Source organism: Seriola dumerili, unplaced genomic scaffold (assembly GCF_002260705.1).
Source record: "Seriola dumerili isolate Sdu_G_001 unplaced genomic scaffold, Sdu_1.0 BDQW01000273.1, whole genome shotgun sequence".
NCBI lineage: Eukaryota > Metazoa > Chordata > Actinopteri > Carangiformes > Carangidae > Seriola > Seriola dumerili.
Genome location: NW_019174528.1, coordinates 1,496,818 through 1,512,256, shown reverse-complemented (window position 1 = coordinate 1,512,256; position 15,439 = coordinate 1,496,818). Strand labels below are relative to the sequence as shown.

General features: G+C 43.3%; 1 protein-coding gene across 1 annotated transcript in view; it reads left to right on the top strand.

Annotated features, from left to right (window-relative positions):
* The window catches only part of rarb (retinoic acid receptor beta), a 58,488-nt gene that overhangs the window by 26,559 nt on the left and 16,490 nt on the right, over positions 1-15,439 (top strand). The window contains exon 3 of the mRNA XM_022757285.1: positions 6,857-6,998. Coding sequence (XP_022613006.1) covers positions 6,857-6,998 — 142 coding nt within the window. The remainder of the gene's footprint in view (positions 1-6,856; positions 6,999-15,439) is intronic.

Here is a 15,439-nt window from a genome sequence, read left to right as displayed (position 1 = left end):
GCGTAAACAAAAGTTTGCTGTTGGAGTTGGTGAAGCTGCAGAATGTAAGGGCTCGTCTCGCTGTTCCTGTGAGCAGCAGCAGGTCTGACTCTGCAGAGTGTGTGTGTTAATGTGTATAAGTGAGCGGGACGGAGGCCTCCCCCACCGGAGAGCCACACAGCTCAAAGATGGCTTCTGATTGCTCCGGGGGGAGGGGGGGGGCAGGCAGCCCGGTGTGGGATGGAAAGATGAGCGCTGAATGGCGAGCGCAGCCTGAAGAATAGGGGCCACAGTGGGACGTCTGTGGAGGACTGGGTGATCTGAAACCTCCTCATTCTCTCCCCCGTTGTCTTTTCATGCCTCTGGTTCGCTCTGCAGCTATTCAGAGTCACACAGCTCCTCTGTTCAGGCGTCTCACTCGCTTTTTCTTCCTCCTCTTGTCCCCCCCCCCCACATCTTACCTTTCAGCCCGTCCTGTATCTCCTGGTCCATCTGTGCACTTCAGGTGTTCAGATGGACGGATAAGCTCTGATTGAGTGTCAGGGGTCTGGTGGAGAGAGAGACAGAGGAGCAGAGTGTGGGGGGTCTGGGAAGAGTTGTGTTTTCTGTGTTGACTGCGTCTCTGTTTGTGTCTTATCTGTTGAGGTTTCACATTTGCCACAGTAACAATGCCGCTCTTTGTGTAGTTCCCCTCGTCCTTTCTTGTCTCCCGTTGTTCTGTATTTTCAGTGGATACGGCAGGTGAACCGCGACACCACCGCCGGCCCTGTTGTGTGTTTCCAAAAATGTCACTTTTAGCTTCAGTAAAAACCCGCTCGGCACACAGACTCAGCTGTGACGTGTTTACTGGAGGAAGTGAAAAGCTTTTATTTGTTTAACTGCTTATTTTGAAACGAAACCTGTGAAACGTGAAAAGCTCGTCCGCCCTGCTCCCTCCCTGAACTCACCGTCATCTCTCCACTAAACTGCAGGTGTAAGTAATAGCGTGGACTGGATAAACTGGATAATTATCACCCTCCGCCCTCCCCTCTTCCTACTTTCCACTCTACCTCTTCTCCTCGTTTTTCTGGAACCCCCCAGGGTCTCCAGTGTCCTCTCCACTTTCCACGGCAGTGATAAGATGTCGACACGATTAAGAGTGAAAGCTAATCCCGCCACTCTGCCTCTCTCCCCTCGGCTGTACTGAATGCTCAGGCAACACAAAACGCCGCGACCGAGTCCAAAGCGCCGGACAGCCAGCGGATGGCAGGAGCAGAGGGAGAGAGGGAGAGAAAGGGAGAGGGAGAGAGAAAGAGGAGGAGGCCAGGTGGACAAGGGGTTGGCTTGTAGCTAAATAATTAATGGGGAGGTACTTTCGTTTTTTAATCTGTAAATGAGAAGGCCTAAGATGGCGGTGCCGTCGCTCTGACATCCTATCCCCGACCCATTAAGATAACAAGATGTTGGATAATGATCTTGGTCAGGGTGCAGTTTATCAGTCCAGGGGGAAGTGGCCTCGTCTCCCAGGTGGCTGAGCTCGTGTCCCCTGATGACACCGCGTCTCAAAATGGCCGAATACACGAAACAGCTAAAAGAGAGTTCTGGTATGAAGAGCCAGGGCGACTCTGTCGACGTCAACATTAACACAATTAACCTTCCAGAAAGCCACACCTCCTGAGTAATAATGACATTATATAATACAGAATATAATCTATAATAATCACTTTGATTTTTATTCATCTTGTGAATTTCAATTATATTAATATTTTGAATAGTTTGATGATTTCATTAAGTGTATAATGTTGACATGGAAGGTACATGTAAATAATAATAGTAATTATCCATCTATCTATCTATGTTATTATTTTAATGTTTATATGCAAACTAAAAGTGCTGCTAATTATTTGTGGTTTCTGTGATAGATAGATAGATAGATAGATAGATAGATAGATAGATAGATAGATAGATAGATAGATAGATAGATAGATAGATAGATACCGAGTATAAATTTCCACCTACCACACAGAGGATTTCACCCGGCCACAAATTAACACTGAACTAAAAAGGCCTTTAAAGTGCATTAAATCAATATATATACAATACAATATATATACATCTACATATACATATATATGATGATTTATTGACTTATTGTGGAACTCACTAATGCATCCACCTGTGTGAATGTCAAGTGCCAAACTCATCCACGTAAGAATATGACGGACACGATGCTGTTTAGTGATGAGAGTGTAGTGAAACACTCTCTGTGTACGGGAAGCTCTTAACCTTCAGTGCTTCTAAATGATATTGCACATAACCATGAATGTATTTGATTGGTTGTTGTTTTGTTTCCGTGGAGAATTTGACTTATATTCTCACCAGACAACATGTTCAGAAGAAGTTCTGTCACGCCACAAAAGCTGTTCAGCAGCTTTAATGCAAAAATCTAAGCTATAGAAACGACAGTAGTTGAAGTGCTGGACTCTGCAGACTGTAGGAGGGTAAACTGAGTTTAGCAGCTTGGCCCTCGTCTGCATCCTTGTGTACGAGGTGTGATTCATTCTCAGCGTGTCCCTGCAGCTGAAACCTCTGATCCTATCATTTATTTAGCCCCCCCCCCCGCCACTGCACACTTCCTAGGTAAACACCTTTGTACAACACTCAGCTTTTATACATTTATAAGCTTCAAATGAGTAAACCCGCGGGGCACATGCTGGCAAATGTCAGAGCTGCCGCAGTCTCAGGTCAACACTTGTGTCCTGTGGCGGCAGAGAGGAGGAAGACAGAAGAGACTGATGAAACAAAAAGAAAGAGGGCGGAAAAGGAGAATGAAATCAAGGCAAAAGAGCAGATGCGATGATTGTGTGAGTGTCGCTGTCGTCTCGCGCACTGATGGTCCCTGGAGGGTTGTAGAGATGAAGTGCTCTGAGTCGCGGCGGCATCTGTTCGCCGCTGCTGCTCAGAAAACCCGCCGGAGATTCGCAGTGTGACACGCGCAGCTCGTGGTGGAATTACACTGTGAAAACATACAACCACTTACCATGGAAACCACAGAGAGATTCAGAGGAGGAGAGAGAGAGAGAGAGAGAGAGACTCCAATTCTTGACCTTTGACCTCCAGAATCTAATCAGTTCATTATTCAATCCAAGTGTTTTTGCCAAATCTGAACAAATTTCCTCGAGGTGGTCTTCAGATAGCAACATTTAAGAGGCCAAGAACCGTGTTTTGTGAGGTCATCGTGACCCTTAACCTTTGACTTTTGGCCACCAAAATCTAATCAGCTCATCCTTGAATCCAAGTTAATGTTTGTGCCAAATCTGAAGAAGTTCCGCCAAGGCGTTACTGAGATATGGCGTCCATGAGAACATACGTACAAATGGATAAACAACATGAAGAACTCACTAAAGTTCGACTTGTTTTCTTCATAATTAAATATTCAGTGTAAAAATCGCTCTGAGATGGTGTTTGCTACGGACATGTTTGCTCCATGCTTTGTGATAAAGAACCACAAGAAACCACAAATACATCTTCTGATGGATCAACAGGAAAATATGGAGCTTCGATATAAAAATATGAATCGGTGAAGCCTTTAAGTTGCCTTTGATTTAATGCTGTGAATTAGAGAGTGACTTACCTCTGCTGGAGTGAGATCTCTGATGGAGTTAAAAGTAATAATAGCAGTCTCCTTGCAGAACTACGCTTCTCCAGTGACCCAGTTGCCAGGAATCTATAACTTCCTCATGCCAGAAAATCTTGTTTCCTTTTCCTCCATCAGTTGTGTATATTTAATGTAATATATCCATAATGTGGATGGGGAAAGTTTAAATGAGGAGGATTGCAGCTGAGGCCTTGAACTGTCAACAAACCTTCCCTAAATAGCTGAAGCTCACAAAATGCAAATCCGTCCTGGGGAAACAGTCTGCAGTAAGTGCACAACACGCACAGTATAACCAGTATAACCCCGAGCACACAGTGCAGCACTTATCACACACACACACACACACACACACACAGATTTCCAAGGCTAAGTGACCTGCATGCGCTCAGCTTTGAATGACATAAGTACCTGAGTAGCCTTGGGTTCTGCACCCAACCTGAACACAGTTATATGGCAGCTAATGGTGATGCAGGCTGCATCCACGGTCATCAATCAGACCTCACAGGTAATGTCTACCAACTCAGTCCTCTTACATCAGCCAGGATAAAGGCCTCTATTAAGAAAATGAATAATACCACAGGAGGAAGAGGTGACCTCAGACTGGTCATGTGTCACCAAGGCTGAGGCGTGATTGGCTGCTTTTAGTTTGTATCCGCGCTACCGAGGAGGCGGAGCGGCGCTTGACGGATGCTCGAGGCCGAGGCGAGATGGGCTACAGAGTCCGTTTCACTCCTGTGATCTAATCTGTTACCCATCGTGCATCCTGCTTCACTAATGAAAAGGCAAGGTCCCATCCGTTACAGGCAGCTATGTTAAATGGAATTTTAACCCCCTACCTCCCCCCTAAGTGCAAAAGGCCCTGGATGATGGACGATCATTGCAAAACACCCCAGAGCTATGGAAAATTAATATGAAGAAGGGAAAAAGAAAAATTGGTGAAGACTCCAGCTTCCTACAGACGCTCCTCTCCTTCCTGTCACTCTGCAGCTGAGCTCAGCCTCCGTCTCTGTGCACCGACACTCTCCAGGAGGATCCACGCCGTCTTCGTCATCCCTCTCCTTCACACCCAGAGCTCCAGGAGCGTCACCCCACGTGGATTAATGCTGCTTTAGATGAAGAAGGCTAACATAACAGCCACAGAGAGGATTGTATCATATTGTGTTGGCCTTGTGTTTCTAAATCGGAGGCATCACACTGATTGAACAGTATTCACTAGAACTGTGCTCACAGGGAAATATTACAAAGGCCTGAACACCACAATAGCTTGTTTTACAGCCGCACTGTGAATGAGGCTCATCATTTTCATTATGTGCCTGAAAAATATCTAAAATTGTTGTTTTCTGCTGCTAAAAAGACACCGCTCATCCCGTGTTACACTTCCTGCGGCAGCAACCACAGATCACAACACACTCTGCATGAAACATAACAAAGACAAAAATGTGAGAAAATGCAAATGAGTTGCTAATTGTTTTTCTGCAACGTATTTAGATGAATAATAATAAATGGTTAAAACAACAGTAAACAACTCAAAATACATGTTAATAATACATTTCCATTTTTTGTTCTTAATACTCAACACATTTTACTATTAGAAATGATGGTTGCTTTGGCAGGTTCAAGTCTATTGATAATATCACAAATAGCTATGATAATAATAATAATAATAATAATATAGATATAAAAGAGGGAGATTTAAAGAATGAAATAAAAATATATATCATCATATATTTGTCATATAACAAAAGTAAGGGACACAGACATGTTGAAGACCCCCCTCCAATGAAAATCAAGCGTTTAACCTTGTTAACGTCCTCATGATGTTTTTATATAATACAGACACATGATGATGAAATAATCATCAACACCGTGACTGAGTGTTTCCACCTTGAGCTGCAGTGAACCAATGACTCATAGAAACAGATTCAGGGTTTAATACGTCACAGACCTGAGGAACCAATCCTGACGACTTGTGGGGACAGGGGGGCGGGGTTAAATATACCTGAAACCTTGTCGGTACAGAGAGAGAGAGAATTAGCATTAGTACAACCGCTAACACTGTGTCAGCCACTGCCAGTTACAAGCTAACAAACAACATAAACAAATAAAAGATGCTAACTATGCTAAAGGTTCTGACCCGTCTGCTAGTCTCTGGTTCTGGTCTCAGACTCCTCCTCTGAGTCTGGGTCTGACTGAGGCTCAAACATGAGGCTGAGTCTCTCTGATGGTTCCTCCTCTCACCATCTTCATGCTGTCTGCTCTCTCACCTGTCCACCTGGAGCAGGCAGGTGGTGGTGGGCGGGGCTCAAGGCCTGATCCAGGTTTCTCAGTCAGGAAGTGAGAGGAGACGAGCTTCAGACCCAGTTTTTGATTTATTTATTTTTTCACTTTTTATGTGTAAAAACCGCGTTAAACAAAATATTAATCATAGCAGAGGATTCTTACAGAGTTTAAAGAGGAACTTTAAAAAGTTGAGAATTTTACCATGTCGGCTTCATAAGTCTACCTTACTGAATATTTATGAAATAAAGACATTCAAGACATTCAAAATTTTTTTACCAGTGTTGAAAATGTGGTTATGATGGCCAGATTATTTTAATTTTATTTATTTTAGGAATGTAAGAGTTGAAACTTCATCTCCTGAGCGTGATGTGAAGCTCAGTGCCTCAAACTCCTCTGAATGCAGCGCTCGTCCATCGTCACAGCGGTTGATGTAGCTCCATGTTTTCAGCTCTTTCATCCTTTTAGCACCAAATATTGAATGAGGCCATGCGGCTTAGATGCATTACTTCACTGTTGTACCACTGAAATACAATGAAAGCGTTCTTTTGAAAGAGCAGTGGCTTTGGTCTTCCACAGAAGCTCAATGTCACCTTGTCAGGTTCAGATGTGGTGCTCTACACCCACAGCTGCACCAAAGTCCTCAGTTATTCCTCGGTACCGCACCAGCAACCTCACTGTTTGATACCCTGAGGTCTGTCACTCTCTGTTCCCACCAGTGCTCTGTGTGTGAGCTTAGATCCGGTATTTGAAGCTCTGTAGAGCTCCCAGCAGGGACACACCGCCTCTCTCCCCTCTCAGCCTTAACGGCAACTGTTCAGCAGACTCTCGTCAGACTGACATTTCAATGGTGCTTGACCAGATGTTGTAGAGACTAGGTGGCCTCAGATGATTAGAAGCAAAATGAGGTTAACGTCACGTAACGTCGTCTTTTCATGAACGCCTCCCATTCTGTCTCCACAGGGCTTTTTCCGCCGAAGCATCCAGAAGAACATGGTGTACACGTGTCACCGGGAGAAGAACTGCATCATCAACAAGGTGACGAGGAACCGCTGTCAGTACTGTCGCCTGCAGAAGTGCTTTGCAGTGGGAATGTCCAAAGAGTGTGAGTACACAGGCGACTGATGTGAAATGTTCTCATGGGTTTGAAAGGAACAGGTTGGTGTCGCCTGGTTTCTGAGGCTTTTCCACCTGGACCTTGACATCATTTTCTGGAGTCAGTGATTTTTTTAAATAATTTTTTACATTTAAAATGACAATTTTTATTTGGAATAACAGTAAAAAAAAAAAAAAAAAAAACTAGAATCACCTCCTCGCGGTTGTATCCCTCCCCCACAGACTAGTTTCAGGTTACATCCCTGTTTATCCAGAGTCAGAGAAAATATGAACCATTTGTGTGAAAGTTTGTCCTAATTGCTGTGAAGTTTTCATCCTTGAGTCCAAGTGAATGTTGGTTTCACGTTTGAAGAAGTTCCATCAAGGCGTTGCTGAGATATCACGTCCACAAGAATGAGACGGACAACCTGAAAACAATATACCTCCGCCTCTGGCTGTCGCTGGTGCAGAGGCATAAAAAGCAGCTTCATTAATTTTGACTCATAACTAGTTGCTGTCTTCACATTTTAATCTTTTCTAAGTAAATGAAAGTGTCTCTTCTTGGCTGAACTAAAGGCCCCATACACCCACCCTGGTGTTTTCACCTGCGGCTGATCAGACCTCCGCTCAGGTTGGATTTGGGTGGAGCTATAACAGGTGTAAGGAAAGAGACAGAAGGAGGTGTGTTTACATTAACATCCATAATTAATTAATTAATCAATCTGAACAAGTCACGGCGCCTGCATAGACTGTAAATAAAGATGGATGTTGCCTCTGTGACGTCACACACAGGTTTCTGAAGAGCGGTTTTGAAGCTGAGCTGCTCCACCGTTGCCATCTTGGCAGTGCCTGACTCCGCCCCTAACTTCTGGCTTATCCAAAATAGGAAAAGAGGTTGAGCTGAGACTTCAGTGCATGCTGGTTTGTGTCAAGCATACGCTCACCCACCTGTCACTCAATTCTCCATAACTTTAGTCCTTAATAAAATGTAAACAGGTGAGTTATATAAACAGGTGTCATGAAGGTGGAAATTAGCTCTAGAGACCAAAACAGTTTCTGTACCAGGCTGTAAACATGTTTATTTCTGCTGTAAAGTTGGACATTTTAACATGGGAGTCTATGGGGACTGACTCACTGTTGGAGCCAGACTCTAGTGGCCATTAGAGGAACTGCAGTATCAGGGAGCCCATTCAGCCCGGGGCTCTATTCTAACAGCTGATATGTCTGGTGTTGTATTTACGGCCGTACTGTCCAGTCTGAACTGAACTCTCTCTGGAGCTACTAACATGTGCAGAGACAAGGGACAAGAAGAGTTTAATGTGCCGGTTGTTCTGTTTCATGTCTTGTTCTACGAATCATCAGAATTAATTGATCCTCTGTTTACTACATGATTCACTGGCTGTAGGTGATGGTGTCTCCAGATGGGTTTTTGGTGTCAGTCAAAGTTAGTTCAGACACTAATACAGAGCAGAAACATGAGCTATCTAATCTAATCTATAAAGCAAGAATCTGTGTGTGTGTGTGTGTGTGTGTGTGTGTGTGTGTGTGTGTGTGTGTGTGTGTTTCTGTTTCTGTTTCTGTTTCTGTTTCTGTTTCTGTTTCTGTAAGTAAGTAAAGAAACAACACTCTGAGTTTGGGACGGTTCAGATCCACTTCAGGACGATTAAAACCGTCTTTCCGGACGGTTCTGAGCGGTGATGGTGAAAAAAAGGTCTTGTTCTTGCTTTTTACCTTCTGCTGCTGTGGATTCCTCCGTGTTCCCGCTCGTCCATTGTCATCAATAGGAAGAGTTTGCATTTCACAGGTTATTGGCATCCTTTGATTGCATCAGCATTTATGGCTCAGGCCCCAATTCATGGTCCATTAGCTCCATGCTCCTTTCTCTTATGCTGTTTCACACCTCAGCAGAGGAGTCATGGAAAAGATGATGTCTTGATATCCTCAGGCTCACCCCCCCACCGGGCCGCTGATGAGAAAGGGGGCTATTTTCTATTCTATATTCATGGTTGGAGGTGATGTGGTGTCGTTCACTCTCTGCTCTGATCGCCTACTCCAGGGGATCCAACCGACTGGATGTTGTGCTCACTGTTGGACGTTAGGGTTAACAATTCTGTCACACGTCTTTCAGCAACCACAGATGTGTAAGCTATGGTATTATTATTATTATTATTATACTGTAGTAGAGAAAGTAATGTCACCTGAAGAATTGCTCAAGTTAGATGTCAAAAAGTGACACGGCAAGAAGGTCAGTTTGTTTCCAGTTTTCAAGGAAATCCAGCGACTTTTTTAGTTTTTAGTTTTTCTTTTCTTTTCTTTCAAATGTTTATTTATTGAGTTTCAATTTGAAATGGTACAAATAAAGCAACATAAGGCACCAAGCTGACAAGAGATAATCACATGCATCCAATTTAAATCTGCACACATCTGCAAATTAAACCAATAATGACAATGACCAACATTAATGTATATGGAGATTGTTCAATTCAATTCAATCATAATACAAAGTAAATAACACAATAATAACAGAATAGATTGTTAATACTTACTTACTCAGAGAGTTTCAGATGAAGCCAAAAAGGACAGTAAATATTCCCATACCCAATAAAAATGTATCTACTGGCTTTTGAGTGGAACGGCTGAGGGAGGACTAGTATTTTGAATATGTAAACTAAGCATGTTGTGTAAAGGACTGTAGCATTAAAACTATGCCATGCAAGAAACATCTTGACTGAATGTGATCTGGGGTTTTGCAGAATCAGCTGTACACCAGTGTTGGTTGTGACGCTACGGTCGGAGCCTGTGGAAGGTCGTCTTGTGCTGCCTAAATAGAAATATCTCGACCTCTGACCCTGATGATCCTCGGCACCACCATGAGGTTCATGTCTCCACAGAGTCCTCATGTCTTTTTCATCCGACGTCACCAGTAGTTTTCACTTTGTCCAGTACTTTGGTTTCTGACTCTGGTTTCTGCAGAGCTGATGACATTTTCATCAACTTGCATCAGCTGTGTGTCTCTGGATGCACATCAATGAGTCTAATATTGATTTTCTTTTTAAAAATCTGAGTCGGAGTTTGATGCCAATAAGCATATTTGCCAAAAACCATTTAGTCTTGTCGGTGTGGATAAAGCCTCTTAACTCGCAGACAATCTTATCGCGTCTAAGCTGCATATGTGGCGCCCAAACCCCCCCTCCTGTTCCAATGTCATATTTTCACAACGCACGTTTCCCATCTGACAACACCCCCTCCCACCCCCCACTCCCCTGCACCATTAGGACCATTTGCTTAGACTCGCAGCTCTGGCGGCAGCAAAGACTTATCATCGTTCCTCGACACCCACCTGGTTAGCGTTAGAGAGCTGCCGTGTTAAGTGCTGTGGCGAGCGGCCCTGGCGTGACCACGTGGGCTCCAGATAGATGGTGTTTATTTACCGCTGCATCTGTTTGTGTGCAGAGACAGAGTGCAGAGCTTGGCAGCACGCAGATGGTCGGCTGGTGGCTTCTTAACAACGGCCGTCATCCATGCTCGCTGCCCCTGAACCACACAACATCCAGAGTAGAGGGGGAAAAAACGCCACGCTGCACAGAGAGACTGGAAGCAGCTGTGAACAGACAAATAGAGAGGAGGACAAAAGACAGAGGGTGGGACATTAGTGTTTTACTAAAGGAGGGGGAGATGAGTGTCTTGGAAAACGAAGGGATGGGGAGTACGACAGTAGGCATCGCTGTGAAGACTCTATTTGCCAGCGTGTCTGATTTCCACTCACTTCATCTCTTGGCCTAACACTCTGGAGAGCACTTCAGAAACACTCAACCACCGCTCATTCACAGTGTTCACTCAGACTGACGGAGAGGCTGGAGGGTTTCACCCAGAGAGCACAACACACAATACAACACACAACACACACTACAATACAACACACAACGAACAACACACACCACACAACACACACCACAAAATACAACACACAATGAACAACACATACCTCCAGCAAATGCTTAAACCACAGCTTTTATTTTTGGATTGGAATCAGATGGTTTGTGCTTTTCATCCCATGACCCCCCCATTTTAAATATCACCAGAGTCTCAGTGACCTATATTTCCAGCAGTAAAGCTGCAGAGAGGTTCTGTTTATCTGTAAACACTGTATCTGAACTTGCATTGGAAGACTTAGTCAGGAGCAGTTAATTACACTGTGGCAGTAATGTGGATGTGGGACTATGAGGGAATATTAGATTATGTTTTATCAACCATTATCATGATGTAACTTCAAATTCATATTATTTCATCAGGGGGAAAAAAACAGAAAATTCATGCGCACCAATAATATATACCAGTGGTTCCCAACCTGTGGGCTGGGGCCCACTGGTGGGTCGCAAAGGTATTGCAAGTGGGCTGACAAATCGTTTGCAAAATGACAAACAATTTTGATGAAAAAAAAAATAAATAAAAATAATAATAATAATAATAATAATAATAATATGAATATGGATCAGCTGGTTAGAAACAGGAAGAGTTAAAAAGGAAAGATGGCGAATCGACAAGTGACACTGTCCGTGGTGCTGAAGTAAGAGACGCATTTATACAAACTCATAAAGACAATATCAGGAGTCTCTCAGTCCACTTTAAGACACATATTGTTCAAAATGTTCAGAGTGACCTGGGTTTCCTGAACAAGTGACGTAGCCATTGTTAGAGTTTAATGTTGCTTAGCGACCTTTGAATCTCTATGGCAACACATTGGAATGTCGTAGCCGTCGCTTCAACCGTCGCTGCTTAAAGTCCCTTTTGTCTCTCTTTAAACTACGTCACCGACACTTTTCCCTTTGCTCCTGCCATAATTACTACGAACACTAGATGTCGCCTAGCAACAAAACCTAACTATGGGTCATAATAACCTGCTGCATGGGCGACCAACAGGCTTTTTCCTTCAGGAGGATCATCTGAATTAAAACTTTACAGAGTTGTCCAACCCTGTCTCGTCGTTAGGACTACAGTAATTATAAGTTTCTGGGTAGGATTGTGTTTCATCATCTCAAATGAACCTGAAACAACACCCCCACACCAGCGCAGCCTCGTGCGCTGTTTTCACCCCCGAGAAGTGATCAAATTCAACATCAAAGTGCAGGAACTTTCCATGTGGAAGTCAGGAGCAGTGATCACAGCCACTACATTATGATGAGAGTCCCCGCACTGGACTTTTGTGGTTATTAAAAAGCCATATATTTTAATGGCTTCTTGTCTGATGCATCATTTTGATGTGTCTGCTCACACTTGCAGTAATTTGCTTTGGAGTGCACTGGTAATTGATTGCCCTGTGTGAGTAATGGGGGGGGTAGCCACTCGCCACATCGCTGTCTTCCTGAATCACATCTTGTGGCTCACCGGCGTGTGTGAGGACCACAACCCCCTCGCCAGACAGATTCTCACTACACTGTGACATATCACATACACACACATTTGAACAGATTGAAGACCAGCCCCGCCTTTATATACTATTATTCTGCAACCCTCCCCCCCCCCCCCCCCCCACCCCTCTGCCATGGGGCAATGTGTTTTTGTATGGTGTGTGTGTGTGTACGTGTTTATGAACCGCTCACACCACCAGCTGACTGACTGTCCTCTCTCAGAGAAGCCACTTAGCACTGACAGCATTTCAACACAATCAGCCAGAGCCTCCAGAGCTCGGCTGCTGCTCTTTTAGACGGCACACTACAGTCAGTGGGAGCGATATATCAGTCGGGTTGGATGAGGAAGAATCGGGTTATACTCAAATACGACTCCAATATAAGTGAAAGTTGTTCAGTTACATTTTTACTACTGGAGTACTTGATTTTAAAAACTTCTTAAATATTTAAAATATTTTTCAATATAGTCAATATATTGTACCCTTGTAACTTTATTTATACAGCACTTTTCAAAAGAAAGAGATAGTGTTGTACAAACATAAAAACAAAACAAGGCAATAAAAGACACAGAGAGGCAAAGTGTCAATTAGCAAGGCAAGTCTGACAGGGAGAATTATAAATATGTGTGAAAACCCTGAAATAGATAAAGCGGACAAAAGAAAATCAAACCAAAAGTAGAAGCCAAAGATAAAAGCATTAAAATCAAGAATTAAAAGCTGCTTTATACAAGTATGTTTTGAGTCGTGTTTTAAACTGAGGCATCGACTCAGCACGTAAATCATTTGACCAATCGCAGCATAGAAACAGCAGCTACGACAAACTGTCTGTTAATCTGGAATTAAATAAACACACAGAAACACAACAAACATTTAGAACCAAAGGAATCTTTATTTTTAATAAAGCTACATAGACAACATTAGCATTAGCAGATGTTTGTGTTTATACGTTGTGTTTATAATACAAGAGGTTATAATACGTCCTGTGAGCAGCTACGTCTTCAGGACAGACCGCAGTGACTCGGTATTAGAAAATGTCGACACAGGCTAACGGCTTAGCATGGTTAGCATGCTATCTTCAGAAGAAGAGAAGACATGATAGAGACAAGAGCTAACACTGGTGTTTCTTTCCACCTCAGAGACTGGCAAATGTATCGGAACGGTTAGCATAGTTAGCATCTTTTACCTGTTTATGTTGTTTGTTAGCTTGTAACTGGCACAGTGTTAGTGGTTGTGCTAATGCTAACTCTCTCTGTACTAACAAGGGTTTTGCGTTTGCAAAACTGGAAAGAAACTGTGAAAATGGAGCTGAAAACCACAGAAATCAAAGAGCAGCGGGACTCACAGCTGTTCAGAAAAATCCACAAGGACAGGATGTTTCAAAGCTGCGAGCCCCGAGGTCAAGACGACCAAAAACCAGGACTGTAATGAGCTACACGTGTTACAAACAATTCACTTCACTTCCCTTTTAAAAATCATGTAATTATGCTCTGACTCATGATGATTTTACTTAAGGAGCTTGAAAAAGTTGTAGCCTCGCGTCCCATACTTTAATGTTGCAGCTCTTTACAGTTTGTAAATATTGAGCCAGAATCACATGACAAGACTTCATATATGTTTTAATCTTATACCCCAAACAACTGACAGCAACTGACTCTTCTCCCTCTACAGTGTTCCTCTCATGATGCGTCAGTGCCACAAATATTACAGACATTATTCCAGCCTGTCACAGCTACAATACATCACCTTTCCAGGTTTCAAAATATGAATATGTAAAACAATGAGAGCTGAGGAGAGGTTTCGTAAGCTTTGCCATGTTTTCTCTTGTTCAAGTCGGCCACTGTTGGCAATATATATATATATATATATTTCTCTATTTGTAGATCTGCTTTAAAGGTTTCCATCCCTGGCTTTAGTGTGTGAATATAAAGGGGTTTTATTGTAAACTAGGGCAGAGGATGTGACTGTTGTTTTGTCAGCCAACGAAGGTCCCTTGGGTGTCTCAGCACTGACAATGTGCCCAGCTCTTCCTCTCCAGCTCCGCTCTTGATTATCTTTAGGGGGGGGCTGACCAGAGACTTGTGATGTTGGGATGATCATGCTGTGTGTTAAGTAATGAACCTGATTGGTTTGTTTGAACCTCCTGCTGTGACGGAGTTGGAAGATCTGCACCTCATGCAAACCAGCAGCCTGGTGCTGTGTTGAGGCTCCTGCCTGTTCTGCACCTGTTTATTTAAAGCATTTTACATAGTTTATTATTCAATTTATTTAATTCCCCCGTGGTGAAGGCCCAGCTGCCATAATCCATAATCCATATGAGAGCAGATATACATGCTAACAAATCCAGCCACTCTCAAAGTCCCTGATAACTTCTTTTCTCAATCATATTATTGTATTTGGTCCTTCATTACAAAATGAATTCTACCAGTTTGAATAGTCTTGGTTTTGTCCTTGTGTTTTCATCCTTGCTGTCCTCATTAGTTTGATGTTTGAGTTGCATTGATGAGATCATAAAAAAAAACATCTATTTTTGACTATTTATTCCTGTTGCTAAAACATGTTCACATTGTGCCGCTCTGCAGCATCTGGACAACAAGGTTGTTCTCAGAGACAGAATGAGCCCACAGGTCATCTGTGCGGCAGGTTATTATGACCCGTAGTTACGTTCTGTTGCTAGGCGACACCTAGTGGTCGTAGTGATTATGACAGGAGCGAAGGGAAACGTGTTGGTGATGTAGATTAAAGAGAGACGAAGTCCACGTCAGGAGGAGGTGGTGGTGGATGGATGAGTGTGACACAGCAGAGCCGTGTGTTCGATTCCCATGTTGTTTCTATTATGCATGACCCGTTTGACAAAGTTAACCACGTTGTTATGGTTGTAACCATGGCAACAAAGATCATCTAATCATCTTAATGTTGAGGAAGCAACTTATTTTAACCCAAATCACCGTCTTTTCCCGAACCACTCCGTGACCCTCGACTGTTATTATTATAGTAACCATGGCGCCGAAGGTAGGTACGCCACTCTCCGTTACAGTCGGCATGTT